We start from the raw sequence: 22,671 nt of genomic DNA on the forward strand, positions 1-22,671 counted from the left end.
AAGGTGTTACTCATGTTCTCTTTCCACCTTTCCAACCTCAAACACTTACAAGCTGTATGACCCTGGGCAAGTCACATAACCTGATTGCCTCAGTTTCCTCAACTCTAAAAGTAAGGATAAAAACACCACCTATCTTCCAGGGTTATTGTGAAGATCAAATGAGACAGTATTTGTAAAGAGCTTAGCACAATGCCTGGCACATAGGAGGCACTTTATAAATGCTTATTTCCTTTGTCAGACCCAAAGAGGCCTATGGTTCAATTCAACTCAATGGGTATTTACTAAAGAATGAAAAAGGCATTTATTAAACACATACTATGGGCTAGGTGCTGTGATAAGTGCTGGGTATACAAAGCTAGAAAATGAACAGTTCTTCCCTTCGAGAAGCTTACATTCTGTTGGGGAGAAATGATGAGGAGGATGGTTTCAAAAAAATCTGGGAAGACCTATATGAATTGATGCAAGGTGAAGTGAGCAGAACCAGAAGAGCACTGTGCACAATAGTAGCAATATTGTAACAATGACTAACTGTGAAAGATTTAGCTACTCTGATCAAGACAATGATCTAAGACATTTCTGAAGGACTCATGATGAAAAATGCTATCTACCTCCAGAGAGAGAGCTGATGAACTCTGAGTGCAAATTGAAGTACAATATTTTCACTTTCTTTATTTTTCTTGCTTTTTTGGTAACATATATGCAAAATATCAACATATATTTTACATGATTTCATATGTATAACCGATACCAGATTGCTTGCCTTCTCAAGTGGTGGGGGAGGTGCTGGAGAGAGAGAATTTGGAACTCAAAATTTAAGAAAAAAGAATGTTTTAAAAATTTTATTTATTTTGCTTTAAATAGCATTTTTTCTCAATTACATATCAAGAAAATTTTTAGCATTAAGATTTTGAATTCCAAATTTTTCTCCCTCTCTCCCTCTTCTCCCCTCTTCTAAAAATGGTAGGTAGTTTGATATAGTTTATACATGTGCTATCATGTAGAACATATTTCCATTTTTGCCACAGTTGTAGAAGAAGAAACAGATCAAAAGGAAGAAAAAAACACGAGAAAGAACAAAGTAAGTGAAAAAAAATATGCTTCGATCTGCATTCAGAGTCCATCAGTTTTTTATCTGGATGTGGATAGCATTTTCCTTCATGAGTCCTTTGTACTTGTCTTGGATCATTGTGTTGCTGAGAAGAGCTGAGTCATTCAGAGCTGACCATCACATGATGTTGCTGTTACTGTGTGCAATGTTCTCCTGGTTCTGTTCACTTCACTCAGCATCAGTTTATGTACGTCTTTCCAGGTTTTTCTGAAATCTGCCTGTTCATTTCTTATTGCACAACAGTATTCCATAACATTCATATACCACAGCTTGTTCAGCCATTCCCCAATTGACGGGCATCCCCTCAATTTCTAATACTTTGCCACCACAAATAGGGCTGCTATAAATATTTTTGTACATGTAGGTCCTTTTCCTATTATATGATCTCTTTGGGATTCAGACCTAGTAGTGGTATTCCTGGATCAAAATTTGGTTGCCCTTTGGGCATAGTTCCAAATTGCTTTTCAGAATGGTTGGATCAGTTCACAACTCCACCAACAATGCCCTAGTGTCCCTATTTTCCCATATCCTCTTCAACATTTATCATTGTCTTTGTCATATTAACCAATCTGATTGGTATGAGGTGGTATTTCAGAGTTGTTTAATTTGCATTTTTAAAAAAAAGAATGTTAAAAATAAATAACTAATAGATTTTTGGGGGAAAATATTGCAGATCTATTAACATGGAGCATCCCAAAGGAAGCATGGGGTGGCAAAGGTCCAAGTCAGGGAAGGGGAAAGAAGAGGAAGCCCAGGTGGTAATGATGTCTGTCACTGTCAGAATCTGCTCTGGCATATTAGAAAGGAGTAAGATGGGCCAGAGCTGTTAAATACAAATACCTTCCAGGTGATGAGTCAGGGTGGGGGGTGGGGGTGGGGGGATGTCTATGGTATGATGACCAACCATTCCTGTGTTCCAGTGAGGCAGACTGCAAAAACAAATCATAGGAATTGGAGTTGTGTGAGTGTGTGAGTGTGTGTGTGTGTGTGTGTGTGTGTGTGAGTGCATGTATGTGTGAGAGAGAGAGAAAGAGAGAGAGGAGAGAGAGAGAGGAGAGAGAGAGAGGCAATTAGGGTTAAGTGACTTGCCCAGGGTCAGTCACACAACTAGTAAGTATCTGAGGCCAGATTTAAATTCAGGTCCTCCTGAATTCAGGGCTGGTGTTCTATCCACTGTGCCACCTAGCTGTCCCAGAAATTGGAGTTCCGAGGGACTGAAAAGTCAAGGTATTTGAAGACAGGAGAGGATGGAGAAGAAGAATGGATTCCCAGGCTAGGTGGCATCTTGGGGGCAGGGGGTGGGGCAAATGTTCTTGGTGAGTAGGCCAGATCTTAGAGAGAATTGTGATGGTCATGTGACCTTAAGAAATTTTAGCCAGTGGTTGGGAGGTAGTGGTTGCCAGTCTATAGGCAATGCTCTGAGGTAGAGGGGAAGGAAGCATAACTACTAGACTGGGCAAAACCCTGGTTACTGGTTAAGGAAAAGAAATTTAATCCATCCTCTTTTGATGTTGCACTAAGAGTTAACACCCTTTACCCACCTACCACAATAAAAATACCCATTCACATATACTGAGTCATACCCAGCCACATATACTGGGTCACTCAGTCTCACATGTCTAGCTTCATATATACACAAAATCACATTATCTTACATTTGCACAGTGACACAAATCCCATTCATACAACCACAAACCCATACGGGATCCCCTGCTTTACCTGGCCAGGGTGAGGTCATGCTTGTGATACTCCAGAGCTTTTGAGTACTCTTTCAGGTAGAAGTAGGCATTCCCTAGCTGGCTGTAGATTGCACTCAGGGTCTTCAGATCCTCAGTCCCCACCTGGACAGCAGCTTCGAAGAAGGCAGCCCCAGCTTTGAAATCTCCAGCTTTACAGAGCCTCTCACCTTCCAGGGCCAGTTCTAGGCAAGAGGCCTCCATCCTGGAGAAACAAAGGAAAAGGAAAACTGAGGGAAGCTGTAGCAGGGATTATGTAGACAGGGCTTTGGCACAGAGACCTGGCCAACTACTCAGTGACTAGGCAAACGGTTCCCCAGGGGACTGAAACATCAGTTCAACAGCAATGGCCCTATGGGGTTAGGTTCACAATCCTTTTGGCCCAGGATCCTGTTTCTGGTACTCAATAAATGCCAGTGGCTGCCTGTTACCTCCAGGGGCAAATATAAAATCCAATGTTTGGCATTTAAAGCCTTTCACAACCTGGACCCTTCTTACTTCTTACACTTTTACTCCCACCACATATTTTACAATCCTGCCATATTAGCCTACTTGCAGCTTCTCAGACAAGTTGCTCTGTCTTCCAGATCTGCGTCTTTGCAGTGGCGATTTCCCATGCCTGGAAGGATCTCCCTCCTTAGCTCTGCCTTTTGGTTTCCCTGGTTTTCTTCATGACTGATTTCAAAGCCCAGTTTCTTCAGGAGGCCTTTGCCAGTGCTCGCTCTCGCTCTCTCTCTCTCTCTCCCTCCCTCCCTCCCTCTCCCTCTCCCCCCTTTCTCTTTGTCTCCCCTCCCTAAGCTCTCCACACCACCTCCTCCCCCAGCTCTCTCAGCTGAAGATGTGGCCTCTTACTTTACTGAAGAAACTGAGATCATGTGACATGAACTCTGTTGTCTCCCATTCTCTTCATCTCAAAACCCCTTGACACCATCTCCCTCTCTTTTTCTTTCTCCCATTTTTCTGACAAGGAGGGGAATCCTTTTCCTTGCCCAAACCAACCACTCTACATGCGCACTTGGTCTGCATCCTCTCTTATCTTCTTCAGCAGATTCCATCCTCAATCAGCCCCAGCTCTCCAATCTTTCACAGCTTTCTTTCAACTGGTTTCCTCCTTACTACCTTCAAACATGCCTAGGTCTCCACCAGCCTTCAAAACAAAACAAAAAACCTTCACAACTGGCTGCTAGCACCTTATGTCATTCTTTCCTTTTCATATCGGTCTCCTTGAAAAAGCTAACTATACTATCTGCCTCCACTTTCTCTCTTCCCACTAATTTCTCAACCTTTTAAAATCTGGCTTCTGATCTAATCACTCTGATTGAAATTGCTTTCTCCAAAGTTACTAATGAGTTCTGATTTGTCAAATTTAATGGTTTTATCTTAGTCCTAATCCTTCTCAACTTACATGCTACATTAGACTTTAGTGACCACCCTCCCTTCTCTTGGTTTTTGTGACACTACTCTCTATTGGTTCACCGCCTACCTATCTAACTGTGCTTTCTCAATGTCTTCTTTGCTGGCTCATCATCTACATTCCACCTCCTAACTGTGGGTGTTACTCAAGATTCTGTCCTGGGCTTTCTTCCCTTCTTTATTTACTCTCTCAGTAGTCTCATCAGTTCCCCTGGGGTTTAACTATCATCTCTATGGAGATGACTCCCAGCTCTACATATCCACTCCCAGTATCTCCCCTGAGCTTTAGCTGGGGATCAGATGTTGGCAATTGGTCCCATCACTTCCTGGCCAATAGAAGGAGAAGAAATGGAAGCAGTGTTAGATTTTATATTCTTGGGCTCAAAGATCACTACAGAGCGCAACTGCAGTCCTGAAATTAAAAGACCCTTGCTCCTTAGAAGGAAAGCTATGGCAAATATGGACAGCATATTACAAAGCAGAGACATCACCTTGGACAAAGGTCTATATATTCAAAGCTATGGTTTTTCCAGTAGCAATGTATGGCTGTGAGAATTGGACTATAAGGAAGGCTGAGTGCCACAGAATCAACACTTTCATATTGTGGTGCTGGAGACGACTTCTGAGAGTCTCTTGGAGAGCAAGGAGATCAAATCATCCCATACTTAAAGAAATTAATTCAGACTATTTACTGGCAGGTCAAATACTGAAGCTGAAGCTTAAATACTTTGCCCTCACAATGAGAAGAATGGATTTGATGGAAAAGACCCTAATGTTGGGAACTATTGAAGGCAAAAGGAGAAGAGGACAGCAGAGGATGATATGGATGGTGTCAGGGAAATAATGGACATAAGTTTGGACAGACTTGTAGAGATAGTGGAGAATAGAAGGGCCTGGCGTGCTATGAAGACTCGGACAAGACTAAACAACGGCAAACACTAACCGCCTATTAGAGATTTCAAACTTGATGAGCCAGAGTCATTATGTCTAAAACTGAACTCATTATCAAACTTCTCTATTTCTATCAAAGGCACCACAATCTGGGAAAGAGACCCGGGAAAGACCTTAGCTTAAAAGGGCCAGGGTCTCCTACTGCATCCTGGGCTATGTCCAGTTATCCTCATCGACATCTTGCCATTGGACCCAGATGGCTCTGGAGGAGAAAGTGAGGCTGGTGACTTTGCACAGCCCTGCCTCACTTAAATCTAATTCACTCGCATGTCACGGCATCACCTCCTTGATGTCATGGTCTTCTTCAAGAACGAAGGACAAACAACAATCACAATCTTTCCAGTGTCTCAGTTTTGTAGCCTTCGCATTATCTTCTTCATTCTCCCTCACCCCACATATCTACTTCTTATTTGATAAACCTTGCCATTTTTCCCTTCACATCTGATCCTTCCTCTCCATTCACACAGCAATCACCTTACCTCAGGACCTCTTCACCTCTTGTCTAGATCACTTCAACAGCTCCTACGTGGTCTCCCTGCCATAAATCTCTCACCACTCCAGTCCTTTCTACACATTGCTGCCAAAGTAATTTTCTTTAAGCACAGATCTTACCATGAGACTGCCCCATTTAACCAAATCTAGTGCTCCCTATTGCCTCCAGAATAAAATAAAAACTTTAAGCTGGCCTTAACTTACTTTCTAGTCTCCCTGGACATTATTCCCCTTCCCACACTGTAACAACAATGTGGCTAGCAGCTGCTGTAGGGGTGTAAGACCGAACAAGACCAGCAACAAGAGCTGCCAGCACAGGTTCTTTGATTTGCTTTTCTAAGGAAAGCAACTTCAAGGGGTTAACAACCTCACGTTAATCAAAAATACATATATCATTTACTTAGTTCAGGGGGGAAAGCCAGTACCCTGAACTTCAGAGCAAATACAAACAGAAATTACAGAGAAAATATAAACAGAACAAATAACACAATTCAACAGACAGGCTTTGTCTGATTAAGACATCACATATATAGTTACCAAAAAGAGAAGCACCAACATCTGGATTTTCTTCAAAGATTGGGGGCTCCTTAACAATAGCTACCTAGAGTCTCCACACCAACACTCTTCCAGTGAGTGAGAGTCCCAAACAAAATGCTAACCTCTGAGTTTATACACCCTGTGGGCCTGGAGCTTAGCACCTAGTAAGACTTAATCAAAGGCACTTGATTACTTTAGCATTCTCAAAGAGAAAACAGAAAAAAAAAGTCCCACCTTAATTACCCATACACACACTCCACAATCCAGGCCAACCGGCCTTCTCTTTCTTCTTCACTCCATCCCCGTGCCTTTGAATTGGCTGTCCCTCATGCCTGGAACTCTGGCTTCAGGGGCCTTCTCTTCCATTAAGATGAAACTCAGATATCTTTTTCATGAAGCTTTTCCTGATCCCCTACAACTGCTAGTGCCCTCCCTCTCAAACCAACTTGTATTTAACCACTGAACTTTATAATTGTTCTTTCATGTGTATTTTTTATATATGTATTATGTTTCCCATTAGAATATAAAACTCATTGAAGTAAGAAATCATTTCATATTTGGTATCTCTAGCACCTAGCACAGTGCCTGGCACATAATAGGCACTTAAGAAATGTTGACTGATTGATATTTATGCAGTGGACAGAGTGCTGGGCCTGGAGTCAGGGACTTCTTTTCCTGAGCTCAAATCTGATCTGTGTGACTTGGGCAAGTCACTTAATATTGTTTGCTGCAGTTTCCTCACCTATAAAATGAGCTGGAAAAAGAAATGGCAAACTCCTCTAGTATTTCTGCTAGGAAAAACTCAAAAGAGTCACAAAGAGTCAGACATGACTAAAATAAATGACTAAACAACAAGATTGTATATACCTTCTATGTACATTGTTATCTGCATCTATCTTTCCCATTTGAATATGAACTCTTTGATGGCTGGGGCTCATATATGTACCTTTCTTTGTTTCCATATTGCTTAGAATATGTGGAATACAAGTGCTTAATAATGCTTGTTTATTGATTCACTACTTATTACTTATATTCCCACTGGAGAATCACACCCTTCAGTTGAATTAAATTTCTTTATTTGCAATATGAGGAGGCTGGACTAGATGGCCTCTGTGGTTCATTCCAGCTCCAAATACAAGGTCCATCGATGACCTATGTGACCTTTAAGGCCTCTCCTAGCTCTAAATATATACTTTTTAGGTGCTAAGCGTCTGTTTTGGGGGGAAGCCTCCCTGATGCTGCCTCACCTCAAGGACCCTCAGCATCCTTAAGTGATGTGCTGCTGCTCTCTCTTTCTAAGGGATTTACCCAGACCTGGTGCTGGGGGCCTATCTCTGCTCTCATTGTCTTTTACCTCTGAGGAAAAGCATTCCAAAAGTTTGCTTGTTTATGTATGCCATAGGTCAGCCATGGAATGATTCTAAAAGTCGCTCCACCAAGGGCCAAGGGGAACACTCTCATTCTAGCTTTGGGAGATTCAGAGAACAGGTCTGTCATCTCCACCCCCTTTACTTTGAGAGCTAAGTACACACTGGTGTCCTCCCTTCTCTAAGACTTGAACCTGCCGTCCAGTCCCAACCCAATCACATTCAACAGCAGCTGGATACAAACAGGAAGTGGGGAGTGGAATCCGTTTACTCCCCACTGTCAGAAACTCCCAGAAGGCTACAGAATAAAGTCATGTTTCCAGGCACAGAACCATTCCTGGCTTCCTCGGACAGTTATGGTTGGACAAGGTAGGACCAACAAAGAAGGAACGGAACAAGCATTTATTAAGTACTTAAACATTTAATTGTTATTTGATTTAAATTAATAAATTAAACATTTATTAACTACTATGTGTTAGGCACTGTCCTAAATGCTTTATAATTATTATCTCACTTTATCTTTACAACAATCTTGGGAGGTGGGTGCTATTGTTATCCTCATTTTAACAGTTGAGGGAAACTGAGGCAAACAGAGGTTAAGTGACTTGCTCAAGGTCACAAAGCTAGTAAATGTGTAAGGCTGGATCTGACCTTGGGGCTTCCTGACTAAAGTCCCTGTGTTCTATCCACTGTACCACTTAGCTCAGTATGGCCCCAGGCAGAGCAGAGGCATGGAGTGAAAAGAGATAACACACACAAAATGCTCCCTCTTTTTAATTTTTTTTCTGGATAGGACTTACGATTCACTTGATATAAGGAACTCTAATGAAGGACTTCTTTTATCTTAGTAACCCTGGTAACTCATGGTCCTGAGTTGTAAAAGGATACTAATGTTAAAAGGACATTAATGTTAAGTGATTTGCCCACAATTACATAGCCAGTTTGTATCAGAGATAGGCTTTGAACCCAGGTCTTCCTAACTCTGAGGGTTAGCTCATTATGCACTACAGTATGATGCCTCTCTTGCAAAAGAGCCTCCAGGACAGGCAAGCATAGAGTTGCATGCAGCTGCATTCTTGTGATGAAGTTTGGTGTTTTTGGCAGCCTCCACAGTGCTTTGCATGGAGTTGGTATTTAATAAAGGTTCACTGAGCTTGAATTCAGTACAGCGTTCTGTATCAAGCCTCAGTTGAACTTCCTTTCTCCTTGTAAAGAACCTGTAGACCTTGGCCTTATCTGTTTTTCCTTCTCATTCATTCAGTAAACTCATTCTGTCTCTGGCTGAACTCCAGGGGACAGTGGCCTCCCATCACCACCTTGCTTTCCAGGCCTTCCTCTTAGAGAGCTGTGTTCCTTGTCACCTGTGAAACTGTGCACTGAGATTTCATTCCACTGGCCCTAACTTGCTGGACCCAGTGTCAGCAGAGGGACAACAGGGCAGTGAGCAACTAACCTGCCTCTCCCAGCTGTAGGAACATCCAGCTGGCTTGTCACCCAGGGATGATTGGATGACCAGATGCTCCAGTTTTGCTATTTAGTAGAAAATTGGTGGATTGACTAGTGCATGATAAAGCCAAATATCCTGGAAAAATTCCACCCTGCTCCAGAGTTCCAATCCATTTCTGGAAGCCCCAGGGACTCAATGCCTGGTCCCATTACTTATGCGCTCATTAGAAGCAATAACAGTCATGTGGGAGACAATCATTTCACCAGAACACATGACTGCCCTGGGAGAAGGAAAGCTCAGGCTAAGCAGGATTTTTGGCGTTCCCAGACTCAGAACAGATGGAAGCTGTGACACTGTTCTCGGAAAAGCTGCTTGTGCTCCGGTCCCATCTGCCACCTGGACGGTGAAGCCACTCTTTCACCCTGTTCCTGGCTGGCCCTGGTTGTGAGATCCCAGGGACATGTACACTGGAGGGGGTGGGGCACTGCAGATGAAGTCATTCTAGCCTAGAGGAGCTTGATATGTTTACCAGAATGTGATTTTGTCTGAAGGATCATTAGATCATATTAAGTGGAACACTAGAGACAGTTTACTCCAATCTTGTCTAGTTCATCCACACTTTATGGAAAAGGTCATTGCAGCATAGAAGAAAAGTCAGCATTCTAGTTCTCTTTAATTATGGTTCTACTCCAAACTGAGAGAGAATGTGACAGAGAGGGAGAGAGGGAGAGAGAGAGAGGGAAGGAGGGAGGGAGAGAGGGAGAGGGAGAGGGAGAGAGGAAGAGAGGGAGAGAGAGAGAGAGAGAGAGAGAGAGAGAGAGAGAGAGAGAGAATGAATGTTGTTCAGTGGCTCCTACCTTGCCTTCCTTCCCTTATGTTCAGGGTTGGGAAGACAATCAATCTATTTCTTCACCAGAGGTATCAAACTCATGACTTAAACAGCATGCCCCAAAACAAATTAAACTGTAATTGGGAAATGTTTAACAAAATAAATCAAACATAATACAACATAGATAATGTTCATTTTTGGCTTTCTAAGTCAGTATGTGATTTCTACTTGAGTTTGACACCACTGTCCTTCTTCATTCCCTTACACCATATGCCCTGACCTTCTCCACAGGTTCAGACACCTTTGGGAAGCTCTGCTCAAGGTATTTGCCCTCTGAATGTGCCTCTAAAAGTCACATCTCTGAAGATGGAATTGTTTAGTGGATAAGCTAGTCAAAGAACAGAATTTGTCACAGAAAGACTGGATATGAGTGTGTGTGTGAGTGTGTGAGTGTGAGTGTGAGTGTGAGTGTGTGTGTGTGTGTGTGTGTGTGTGTGTGTAGCCTCCTGTTCTTCACACCCACATGCACAACATTTTTAGGTCCAGTCTCAAATCAATCTATTTCTGCAATGCTGATTAGCTGGATTGGTTTGAGACAACCAGTCAATTGATTTGGGATGCCACAGAATCCAAGAAAACTTTTAACTGGCAAAGAGCAGATCATATCTCTGCTGCTCTCAGTCTCTTAGGGCATATGTCCCTGGTACCTATGGCACATGGGGCAGAGCTTAGTGGACACCAGGGGAAAAAAAAGAGGTAGCAAAGATTCTGAGAAATAGATGTTTTCTGAATGCGATTAACATAAGGCCATAAGACTGCCAAGAGGCAGTGAGGAAGTGCCATGGAATTTAACAGATTAAGATAGCCTAGCATGGACTCCAGAAAAAAAAATAGTCTGGTTTGGCTTAGATGGAAGAGTAACTGGTCCCCAAGGGAGCTGTTGGCCTGGCCAGGGGTGACTGCAAAGGTACAGAGAGGAGAGAGAGAGGAAGACCAATGAAAAAGACTTTTTTTTTCTCCAAGTGGCTAGATTTCTGTTTGACTTGGAGGCTATTGCTAGCTGCTGTGCATCACCGACCTCGCCTTAAGCTAACCCTTTTGATGAGTGAATAGGAGACAAAGGGGGAGATGTAATTACATGTTTCTGCAAACTGTTTTCATAAACCATCAAAGAAGCTGGAATAGGGGAGGTTTGCACATTTTGACCTGCTCTGTCATTCTTATCTGTGGTGGTATGTGGCACAAGCCATCCCATCTCTGTGGCACCCTTCTCTTGGGATTTTCTTCCCCCATGACCCTTGTGAGGGAGAGGGATGCCTCTTTCCCAGCTGTCTGTTATACCCATGGTGGGACCCCCTTGGAGTTGACACTCCCTTCTCTCTAGACTTGTCTGAAATCCAGTCATGGCCAATTAGCACTCTGGGGCAGAGAATGCTAGATCATCCTCCCACTACCGGAGACAAAAGTTTTACTGATGGTAAAGCTTCACTTCATTAAGGAAAGATGGCAAACAATGCCAGGAGTATCCCTCATGTTTCTTTAATTGCGACTGTCTCATCAGGTTCCTTTGACCAACACGTCTCCTCCATCCCCTCCATCCCCTCCCATCCAAAATTACATTTTTTTTCAGGCTGTCTTGAGGAAGCCAAGAGACCACCTTGGTCCATGTGTAGAAGAAAATAGGCAGAGAAAGACAAATAGAGTATACTGCATTTGTACCAGGATAGGCAAGATAAGAAATCTACTGATCATAACCTGAGGAGGAGGAACACCAGGAGGATTGGTTGGCTCTATAGCTCAGATTTCTTTAACTTCCTCTAAGATTTTGTCATCTCCTTGGTCCATCAGCAAATGCATCAGGTTTGAATCTTGATTTCTACCTGTACGACCTTAGGTAAGTCATATAACCTCAGTTTCCACACCTGTAAAATGAGAAGATTGGGGTAGTTGCCCTCTGAAGGTCTCTTTGAGATCTGGGGCCATGATCCTATTGTCTTTATTCCCCATTTGAAGAAATGTTGGCTTAGTAATGTGTTAACTTTGGCTGCTGCTTCACCTCATGTGCTACATAGCTCCCCCACCACTTTCTTTCCTCTTAGAAAAAGCTGACTTGTGCCCTAACATGGTAGGAGCAGTGGTGTTATACTCTGCAAACCATTTTCAAGATATCTTGGCTTGGCTAACTCTCCAGTTATGATCTACAGAATTCAGGTTGTTCCCAAATAGGACCCAAACAATAGCAGATAGTAGGGGAGACTTAGGGACCTGGTCTTGGGAACATTCTGTACATTTTCTGCACTTTGTAGGTTCAAAATAAATAGTAAATCAAAACCGCCCAACCGGGCTAAGCTGTTCTTATCCCAAAGCCCCCAGTCCACCTATGATGGATTCTTTACCAATTGTGCTCATCTTCAGTTACCTCCCCCCTAGATTTAATTTGCCAGCAAGAAAGGGAAACAGTGAGGGCCTCAGACAGTAGAGGAAGGTGGCCGCAGGGGGTTACCGTGGCAACCAGTCAGATGGCATATTAGCCCCCTGCTACCCAAGGTGAGCCCATGTCACTCACAGTGCTTTTTAATTAAAAGTTGTTTGTCCTTGAATGAGCTGTGTCTTTGTTGACTGTCTCCCTTGTCTATTTACTATTATTCTTCTAGTAGAATGCAGAAGTAGGGATAAGAATCTTGGTTGGTTTTTTTAAGTTGTATTTTTACATGCCGAGCACAAGACACAGGCAACTGAGGGTTGCTGAGCAAGATAATACATTTCCAACAGATCTGAATATTGGAATTAGAGTTGGGTCCAAAAAACTCAACTACATGGGCACAGATTTTTTTTTTCCAAAGTATGATGTTCTCAAGGTCTAGGACTGGGTATGCTTAAACCACCATCAACTGTAACTAAACCAGTAACCACCTGTAACACCACTGCTCCTACCATGTTAGGGCACAGGGCAGCTTGATTGGGTAGAACATAAGCCAGGGGAAAGGGAATCCTAACCTGACTCCAAGTGCCAAGGGGAAATTGCAGGGGGAGGCATGACTTCCCCAAACCAGCTAGGCTTGTTCCCAGGAGACCAACCACAGGGCAGCCTGTGCAATACAAAGATGAACACTGCTCCATCCCCTACCTCCATTACCTCAGGGTAGACACTCCACTTTAGTCATCCTGGGAGGTCCAATTCACTCCCCTTCAAACCAGTTGGCCCATTTTCTTTCTATCTCCCAAACCCACCTTCATAATTTTTGTCTCTGATTTCCCCCTAAGCCTAAGGCATGGACTTCCATCTAGTATGCGAGCACTCCCTCTGTTTCTCCCTCCCAGAGGGTGCCTGGTACCTTCTTTTCTGTACACTGCGCATCTTCTGCACATAAAGCCAGAGTTCCAGGCCCACAGGAAGCAAGAGCGGCCGGGGCCGTGGGGCACCATACACCACCTTGCACACAGCCCTTTCTGCCAAGCTTAGGGCCGATGGCTGGCCTTCTACAGCAGTCGTCAGCATCTCCCCTGGGATGATGGTGGTCAGCAGGAGTTTTTTCCTCTAGGGGTTGGTGGTAGACTTCATTGGTCCACGGGGGAGAAAATTTCCTCACCATCCAGCTTCCTATTGGCATCCATGAGTGTCCCCTGCTACAACCCTCTGTCCAGTGAGATGCTTCAACTGTGGGTCCTGAAAACGTTTCTAATTTATTTTGAGTACGGTGCTCTCAGAAGCAATGGTGGAGTCATTGGTACTAAGTAATGCTCTACCCTACATTGGGTCAGACCCTCTGCAGTTTGGGGCTCTTGATTATTCCTCTTGGGAGGCTTAGAATGGTCCAATCCAGCTAGGGCAGCCACTATCCCGTCTCCAGGCTGATCCCAGACAACTCTGGGCTACCTCCTTCCTAGGACTGAGAAGACAGATGGAGGTAGCTCAATGACCCTCCCTTCCCCTGCCTCCCCAGCCCCCACTTTGCTTATCAGTGGCCTGATGGAGATCAAGGACAGCCCAATCCCTTCAATCCTGAGCTGTAAAATAAGTGTCATAAGCAGATGGGGGAAGGGCAGAATTGAATAGAGGGATGGAATTCAGTCTAACTCAATTGACTATTCAATTCAAGTCTATTTAACAAATATTTTTTAAGTACCTACAAAATGCAAGGTACTGTGCTAGGTGCTAGAAATACAAAGATGAAAAATGATAGTCTTTACCCTCAAAGAGCTTCCAGTCTAATTGTGGGAATTCAACATCTATAGAAGTATGATATAAGGGTGACCATAATAGAGGCAAAGGAAAGGTCCAGAAAAAATGCTCTAGACAGGGATGAGGAACCTGCAGCCTCAAGGCCACATGTGGCCCTCTAGGTCCTCAAGTATGGCCTTTTGACTGAATCCAGACTTTACAGAACAAATCTCAAGGCCACATGTGGTCTCAAGACTGCAGGTTCCCCACCCCTGCGAATATTTGAGAAGAGAGAGATTATTTTCAGCTGGGGTGATCAGAGAAGGCTTCATGGAACAACTTAACTCAGCTGGGACTTGAGGAAAAAGATTTTAAAAGATAGAGATGTAGATTTGGCGCTTTCTAGTCACCGAGGATAGCCTGAATGAATGAATGGAGGTGGAAGAAGGCAGGATGAAATAAAGAAAAGGGTATAGTCTAGCAATGTATAGTATATGAAGGGCATAGTGTGGAATGAGACAGTAAAGGTAAACTAGAGCCAGACTGTGGAGGGCCTTGAGTGCTGGAGTTTGTCTTTTATACAAGAGGCAATAGGGAGCCACTGAAGATTCTTGAGCTGAGGTATGGCATTATCCATTTCTTTCATAATAAGTGCCCAGCAGGGTACATCATTATAAGGGGGTGGTGGCATAGGCAACTTAAAATATCAGCGACCCCAAAAAATTTCTATTTGGCTTTGGAATGCATGATGTGGATTTCTTAATTATATGATGATCAACTTTTTTTTTTAGCTTGTTAATTCAGTTTGGCTCAGGTTGTAACAATGAGTTTGTTTTCTCCAAGGAGGCACTCTCTGGGCGAATAGGGTGGAGTTAGAAGGTAGGGAGGAAATGGGGTGGTTTGGTAGATGAATAAGGAATACCCTGGTGACAGATTCTTTTCCAGTCCCACTAAGAAATGCCCAAGACAAGGCCAGACCAAATTCTGGTTCCTCATCCCAGCTTCACAGGTATATGCCTATAAAAGTTGGAGGGAAATGTCTGTGATGAAACCCTAAGGTCTTCCTCAAGTAGCTGAGAATATCTCTCCGTCCCCGGCATCCTGCCTTGCCATGATGTGCAGAGTAGCTAGCCTGCCCTTTCTAGGAAGGAAGGCCTTCCACTGAAGGTGACTTCATGCTGGGTCCACAGAGCCTCTACTGAATGCAGAAGCTCAGGATGATGTACTCTCCGAGCTGGGGGAGGCCAATTCTCTTTTCCCACTTCCTATGATGTGCCTGGAGATGAAGGTACAGCTAAGAAGTGGCAGAAGGGGTGGTAATAGGTATGTCTGTTAAGACCTTTTGGTTTTTCTTAATGGGTGATTAATTTCTCTTTTATCTGAGGTTATGTTTGAAAATCACCTTTACGACTCTGAAAAATGCTAGCCCCTTCCAGAGAGAGAACTGATGAACTCCAAGTGCAGACTGAAGTATAATTGTCTCACTTTCCTTATTTTTCTTGCCTTCTTGTTTCTGCAGTATAGCTAATAGGGAAATATTCATGTATAATCAGAAATTCATGTATAATCGATATCATGTTGCTTCCCTTAGTGAGGGAGCAGCTGAAGGAAGAGAATTCAGAATTGAAATTTTTAAAAAAAGGAATGTTAAAAATAAATAATAAATTTATAAAAAAAAAAAAGAAAGCAAATCACCTTCTCACAACAGCAGCAGACCTGTGGCTGAAAATGAGAGGCAAGGGGAGGTAAGATAACAACACAATTCACTGGCACTCCTAGTCCTAGAAAGCCGATTGTTCACCAGATCAAGTCTAGCAACAAAACACTGAAGTAGGAGCACGTGGAGAGAAAGCTGTGGGGCTTTCAATCACCCCTAATGCTCTTATAGGATTATCGTCTAGGGTAGTTCAAAGGCACAGGTAGTAAACAGCAGGGGCAGGATCTGAACTCAGGTCCTGTGACTCCAAGTTTGTCACTCTTCCCACTGCACCAGATTGCCTCCTTTTGAGTTTCCATCCTCGACAATCTGCAAATGACCAGGAAAAGAAGCGTTGCTGTGGATAGTGTTAGACGTGTAGTCAGGAAGCCCTGAGTTTGAACCACGCCTCCAACACTTACTAGCTGGGTGGCGATGGACAAGTCATTTACATCTCTGTATTTTCGTTTTCTCTTCTTATAAAATGGGAATAATAAAAGGTCCTACCTAATTGTGAGGATCAACTAAGTTAACATATGTCAAGTGCTTTGCAAACCCGAAAGGGCTTTATAAATGCTGGCTGTCCTATCCAGCATCTCCTCTGAGATTTAAACTAGTGTTTCCCCTTGTAGGTGAACCTCGTAGCCCCGAGTTCCTCCTTCTTTCTATATTCACAAGCAGGGCCATCCTGATGTGTGAGGGGCCCAGTAAGACCCTGCTTGCTTCCAAGGAGACTCCTCTGCTAGCCTGTTATGAACCTGCCCCTGCTTCCTCCATGATCTGAAATTCCTGCTATTCACTTTGGGCTCTGCTCACCCACAAGCCCCCAGCCCCACAGACCACAGAGGGTTCCACTTAGGTCATCATCCCACACCATCAGATTCAAAAAGAGCTAAATCTCTCAGTGCAAGGTTTCCTAACACTTCAGGCCACTGCGTTTGCTGCATTAGCTTCCTTCCCCTTATTTATTAGCCCATATGCTAACTACACATCTTTCACTACTTCTCAAGGGAATGAATGATACTGTATGACACAGCACTGTTTGAAGTTTGGGCAATTTTATGTCCAGGAAGGCCTTACTCTAAGAAATACAAGATACAAAAAATCAAACCTAATAAACAGACAAACCTGGAGATAATTAGAAATAAAATGATTTATTTTACAAAAGGACTTCTTGTATTAAAAAAGGATTCACCACAGTTTCCCTCTAAACCAGACGTTCTTAATCATGGACCCCTTTGGCAGTTTAGTGAAACTTAGAAAAAATGTCTTTAAATGAATAAAATGAAACACAATAGGATTATAAAAGCAACAAGCATATTAAAGTACAGTTACCCCCAAAATAAAAGTAATCATAATTTCAAGGACCCTAGATCCTTCTCTAAAGTATTGAATGTTCCTAATATAAATAACTAGCTAGCATTTAACACATGAGGAAACTGAGGCAGACGTGTTAACTGACCGGCTCAGAGTCACAAAGCTAGTGTCTTAGACAGGATTTGAACAAATATTCCTGACTCCAAATCTATCACTCTATCCACTATGCTACCCAGCTGCCCTAGTATATTTAAAGCAGGCTGGTATTTATACAACCTCAACTGATACATAATTTTTTAGGAAAATAGCTTTTACATAAAGCAGGACCCACTTCTACTTTCCTAGAGTGAGTACAGTTTCTTTCAAAACTTATATAGAGAATTAGAAGGCTCAGGGGGTATAGGAAGGCAATTAATTACCTGGTCCTCACCAGCCCTTGGATGTGTGTGAATAAGTGGGGATGGATGTCACTATGCCTTTCCTCCTCACTTAACTAATTCAGACAGGTTCATGTCTGTGTGAAGACCCAGGGTTCAGTGCACTGCTCTGGATGCCGCTCACCCTATTTCAGAGTGGTTTAATAATGAGGCAGTATCTTGCCCTTTGCCTTCCAGGTCTGAAAGTCACCCTGGATCAGGGAGCATCACATCTCCATCTCTTGGCCTGAAGGTGATTAGGGAAATAAAAACACTTGATAAGCCATTGCACATACACTGATAGGCTGGTGGGATATAGGAATGGGGTGGGGGAGGTGGGGAGGCATGAAGTCTCCTTTAAGACCCCAACCTAACTCAGATTGGTTTACATATGGCCGTGGGGGATGGGTAGCGTGACCTCTGATGATTCTGACACCCCACCTGTGGAGTGGGCAATTTTATGTGCCAAGCCAACGCTTTTTTCACTTGGGAGGTTAGCCAGCACTGGAGTATCAAGTGAAGCAACAAAAATCAATTTACCTTTAACAGGGCCAAAACCAATGATGGTTATTGTGGAGCCACAGACCTGAGCCCAGCGGTCGGATGCAGCAGTTACAAGTGTGTGGGAGGCAGCTGGGGCTTGCCAAGAAAGGGCTTTTTGGATTGAATGCCTCTAAGTTCTGCAGGTCTGGAATTAGGGGCCAACATTGGGGACAATCTCCAGAAAGTCAGCTGCATGCCAAGGCTCAAAATCTTATTCTTCCGGGTCCTCTCTACTTCTGCATCCAAAAGAAGAGAAAAAGCGCCTGATGCCTTTGTGCTAAATGCCAGTGGTGAGGTGGCTCGCTTTGTGTCACTACTTATCCCTCCATGCGACATGATTCTGCTGATGGTTTGCTGCTCCCTGGGCATTCTTTCTTCCTTCTCCCTACTCCCCCTCATCTTGTCACCTTTCTTTCATGATCTCCTACTATTCTTAGGACCAAAAAAAAAAAAATCCTTGCTTCACCAGAGCCCTTTGATTTTTTTACATTCGTGTTTTTTGGCAGCTCGGCGTTGCTGGAATGCCCTGTCATTGTTTAACAAAGGCTGTAAGACTGTACTCCAGACTTGCTGTGCCATCCTGACCCCTACGTGCCCCATTTCGTCAATTCTGAAGCCTCATTCCAGCAAGGGAATTCACACACTGGAAGTGCCTTCGGGCCCTGCGTCCTCTCCCTCTGATTGGCTGGCTCCTTCCAGACTCTCCCTTTCAGGAGGGTTCCCAGGTGTACCATGTTTCACTCCTCTCCAGGCTGCACTCAGTACTTCATCTACCACACCCAAAGGCATACTTTTGTTCTGTCTCCTCCCAGCCCCCTTTTCTGTTTTCTTTCATGTGCCATCTACCTCTATTAGGAAGGCCTGTCTTTCCTTCTAATTCTATTTGTGTTCCCACTGCTTAGTAAAGTGCTTGACACATAGCAAGCACTTAAAAATGCTAGCATATTGAATTGATTGATTTCTAAGAGAATTTTTTAGTTCCACATCTCAGTTCTCACCCAATTGGAAGCAGCCTCCCTCCCCTTCCCTGCTTGCTCCCTCCTTACTTCCTTCTTTTCTCCACCCCCACCGCCATCCCTAATATCTACTCTGCCAGCAAAGACCTGTTCTATGGCTACAATCACATAATCCTAGGGAGGAAACCAAGTAGAAAATGTTCTAGACTATCATGATGCTTCTAATCAGGTTTAATTCTCACCTTCAAGACCATTCTATATACCTAATTTAAATCCTTCACTTGGCTGCATAAGGATATCTATGCTTTCCTATTCTGCCCACAGTGGCACTGGAGAAAAGTCCTTTACCATCTTCTCTACAGCCTTCAATGAAGTGAAAAAATGATTCAGTTATCCTTCAGTCCTCTCTCCTCCAATGTGAATAAGCCTAAACAGACATCCTAAATATCCTAGTAAATGGGCCAACACAGGAAAAGAATGAAACCTAGTGATTAAGGCCATTTGTTAGGCTAATGCACAAGGCAGATCACCTGAACCTTCTTCCTCTGCTGCCCAAAAACAGACCAGTCCCAAATTCTGGACCAAGTATCATAAATCTGTATCTGGTGAGAGTATATGTGGATCAGTGTAGCTCTCCCCACTTCTGGACCAAGGTGGATCAGGAATAGCCTCTCTGCATGGGAAGAACAGTGCATTATTCCCTCTAGTGTCTATTACTCCCTAGTAATAAATTAGAGGCTTTGATGGGCACATTGACTTGGTGTATTAAGGGTATTTAGTACATTAAGACTCTAGTGGTCTCTCTTGATTGCCTAACTTCCCAGGAGCCCTTTTAAGCTCAAAGTGACCTGAACTCATCTATCCTTTCTTGAGGTCATGTTTGCCACGTCTCTGATCCAATCCAACAAACGTTCATTAAACACTTACTATGTGCAGGGGATACAAAGACAAAGTTAAAAATCACCCCTGCCCTAAAGGTGACTATATTGTATTGAGAGGCAGTCAGGTTGTGTGGAAAGAGGACTGCCTCTAGAGTCTGATGATTTGGGTTCAAATCCCATCTTGGATCCTTCTTAGGCCCTAAGCAAATCATTTAGACCTCTTTGTAGCTCAGTCCCCTTGAATTCCCACATCTATGATCCTATGAGAAAAAGGAAAAGAGCTCTAATTCTTACATGACCCTAAAAGGTTTCCCGTAGAAGGAGGCAAATAAGATGAGCCTTGAAAGAAGCGAGAGCTTCTAAAAGCCGGAGGGAAGAAGGAGTAAATTCCAGAAATGGGGGACAGCCTGGGCAAAGGCCCAGAGCCTCCCCTTTGAGCTTACAAAAGGGGCTTGAGGTGAGTGGGGATTGAGAAGAGATTCTCTTTGACCTCTGCAGTATCAAGTCCTTTTCTAAGTGGAGATCATCTTATCTCCACATATTTAGAGCTTAAAAGCTTTTAGTCATTCAGAAGGAAAAATTCTGAGAACTCAAATCACGTCTGTACCAATATAGTCCTAGGCTTGTACTGCTTGCTTGTCATAAGGCATTTTTCTAACCCTAGCATAGAGCGCATGGGTCAGCATGCCTAGGACACAGCCCTCCGGGGTTCCAGCCCTCTCATTGGGCTAGCGCTTTTCTGGAGGAGGTCCTCCCTTCTGGATCTTTGATCTTGATAGAAGGAGTCAGGCTGTGGGTATGGTTTTGAAGATGCTATTTCAGCTGTCAGCTGATTCCACCTAGTCCATGGGCATTGGAGCATGGCATCTTCCAAACCCAAAGGACTGACTTTGTTACTTTCTGGGTAGCCCAGCTTTCTTGACAGCTCCAACTTAGAGCGGCAGAACAAACAAAACATATCTGGGGACATATAATTAATAAAAGTAATAACAATGATAGCTCACATTTATATAGAACTTTAAGGTTTGCAAAGAGTTTTTCATTAAACACAAGTATTTCTGATTCTACCATCCCATCTATTATGCCATACAGCCTCCTTTAGATATTGGGAGGGAGTTGTTTAGGAAGGAGGGAGAAAGTGGGAGGGCAAACAGGGCGACCTGTCCCCTCGGAGGCAATGAAGGAGAACACACTTCTCTTGTGAGTCCTTTCCTGGGAGAGGACACCACAGTAGCTTGAGAATCCCTAGACATTCTGACATTGACTAATATCCTACATTTTGTCCATCTCTCTCCTCAGAGAAGGCAGGAGCTGTGATCATTGGGACTTCCCTGCATCCCAATAAAAAGAGGCAATGACTAGGTTCTCCTCCGCTTCAGAAAAGATAACACCCCAGCTGTCTTGCCTTGGTTCAGTGACAGCAAATAGGGTTAAGAGCTCATTTTAACATTTAATCTTAACTTTTAATTTCCAGGAATTTTCATCCTATAGTAATATTAATGATAATAACACTACGCTATTTTGTAATAACAATTCAGCCAGCAGCAGCTATTGAGACCCAACAAGACCAGCAACAAGAGCTGCCAGCACAGGTTCTTTTGATCTGCTTTTCTAAGGAAAGCAACTGTAAGGGGTAAACAATCTCACTTTAATCAAACATACATATATAATTCACTTAGTTCAGGAGGAAAAGCCAGCACCCTGAACTTCAGAGCAAATACAAATAGAAATTACAAACATCAACAGATAGACCTTGTCTGATTCAAATCACAATTCATAGTTACCAATGAAGCATCAACATCTGGGTTTATAAGCCGAGGGGCTCTTAACAACGGCTGCCCAGAGTCTTCAAGTCACACGACACTCTTCCAGTGAGTGAGAGCCCCCAAACAAAATGCTAACCTCTGAGTTTATATGGGGCTTCATGATTACAGAGTACTTTCTACAAAATAAACCCATGAGGTAGGTAATGCAAATAGATTATTATATTAGGAAACTGAGATGTCCAGAATTCCAGAAAGCAATCTGGAACTGTGCCCCCAAAGCTACTAAATTGTCCATGGCCTTTGACTCAACAATACCACTATGAGGATTGCAAAGAAATCAAAGGAAAAAGGGGACCAAAAAATATCTATAGCAGCTCTTGTAGTAGCAAAGAGGAAACTAAAGTGAGACATCAGAGAATGCCTGAACAAATTATAGTTTATGAATATGATGGAATATGATTGAGCCATAATAAACAATGAAACCTGAAAAAACCCATGTGAACTGATGAGGGAGGGCAAAGAGAAGAACCAGGAGAACAATCTATGCACTAACAACCTTCTAAAACAAACAACCCTGAAAGGATTGGGAACTCAATGGACATGGTGGCCAGAAGACTGCCGAGGAAGCCTGTTCCCCACCTCCTGGCAGAGAGGTAGGTAATGGATTCAAGATGTAGAATGAGGCTTACGAGTTTGGACATGGCAAATGGAGGAATTTGCTTTGCTTGACTATGCATTGTTATAAGCAATTCCTTTTCCTCCCCTCCCAAGTCAGGGAGGGGGAGATGGGAAGGAGAGAAAATAAAGGTTTGTTAAATGAAATACAATAAATTATAAGAAAGAAACGGAGGCTCTAAGAGATGAAGTCGTTGCCCATGGTCAGAATGTCTGTGCAGATAATTCTCCCACAATTCAATTAGACTTAGAGGACCATAGAGAGAGAGTTGGAAGAAAGCTCAGTGGTGAGCCAATTCAAGAGGCATCTGAATTCTTATTTTGAGGCTGGGGTAGGAGCATATTACTTAACTGCCTGTAGCCAGCACTCAAGTTCAGC

The 22,671-nt window shown here is 43.3% G+C and overlaps 1 protein-coding gene across 2 annotated transcripts in view; it reads right to left on the bottom strand.

Moving 5' to 3' along the window:
* GPSM1 (G protein signaling modulator 1) overlaps nucleotides 1-22,671 on the bottom strand; it is a 135,965-nt gene that overhangs the window by 79,453 nt on the left and 33,841 nt on the right. For both annotated transcript variants that reach the window (XM_036751770.1, XM_036751771.1), the window contains exon 2: nucleotides 2,828-3,049. In XM_036751770.1, the coding sequence (XP_036607665.1) occupies nucleotides 2,828-3,049 (222 nt within the window). The remainder of the gene's footprint in view (nucleotides 1-2,827; nucleotides 3,050-22,671) is intronic.

Source organism: Trichosurus vulpecula, chromosome 3 (assembly GCF_011100635.1).
Source record: "Trichosurus vulpecula isolate mTriVul1 chromosome 3, mTriVul1.pri, whole genome shotgun sequence".
Classification (NCBI taxonomy): Eukaryota; Metazoa; Chordata; class Mammalia; order Diprotodontia; family Phalangeridae; genus Trichosurus; species Trichosurus vulpecula.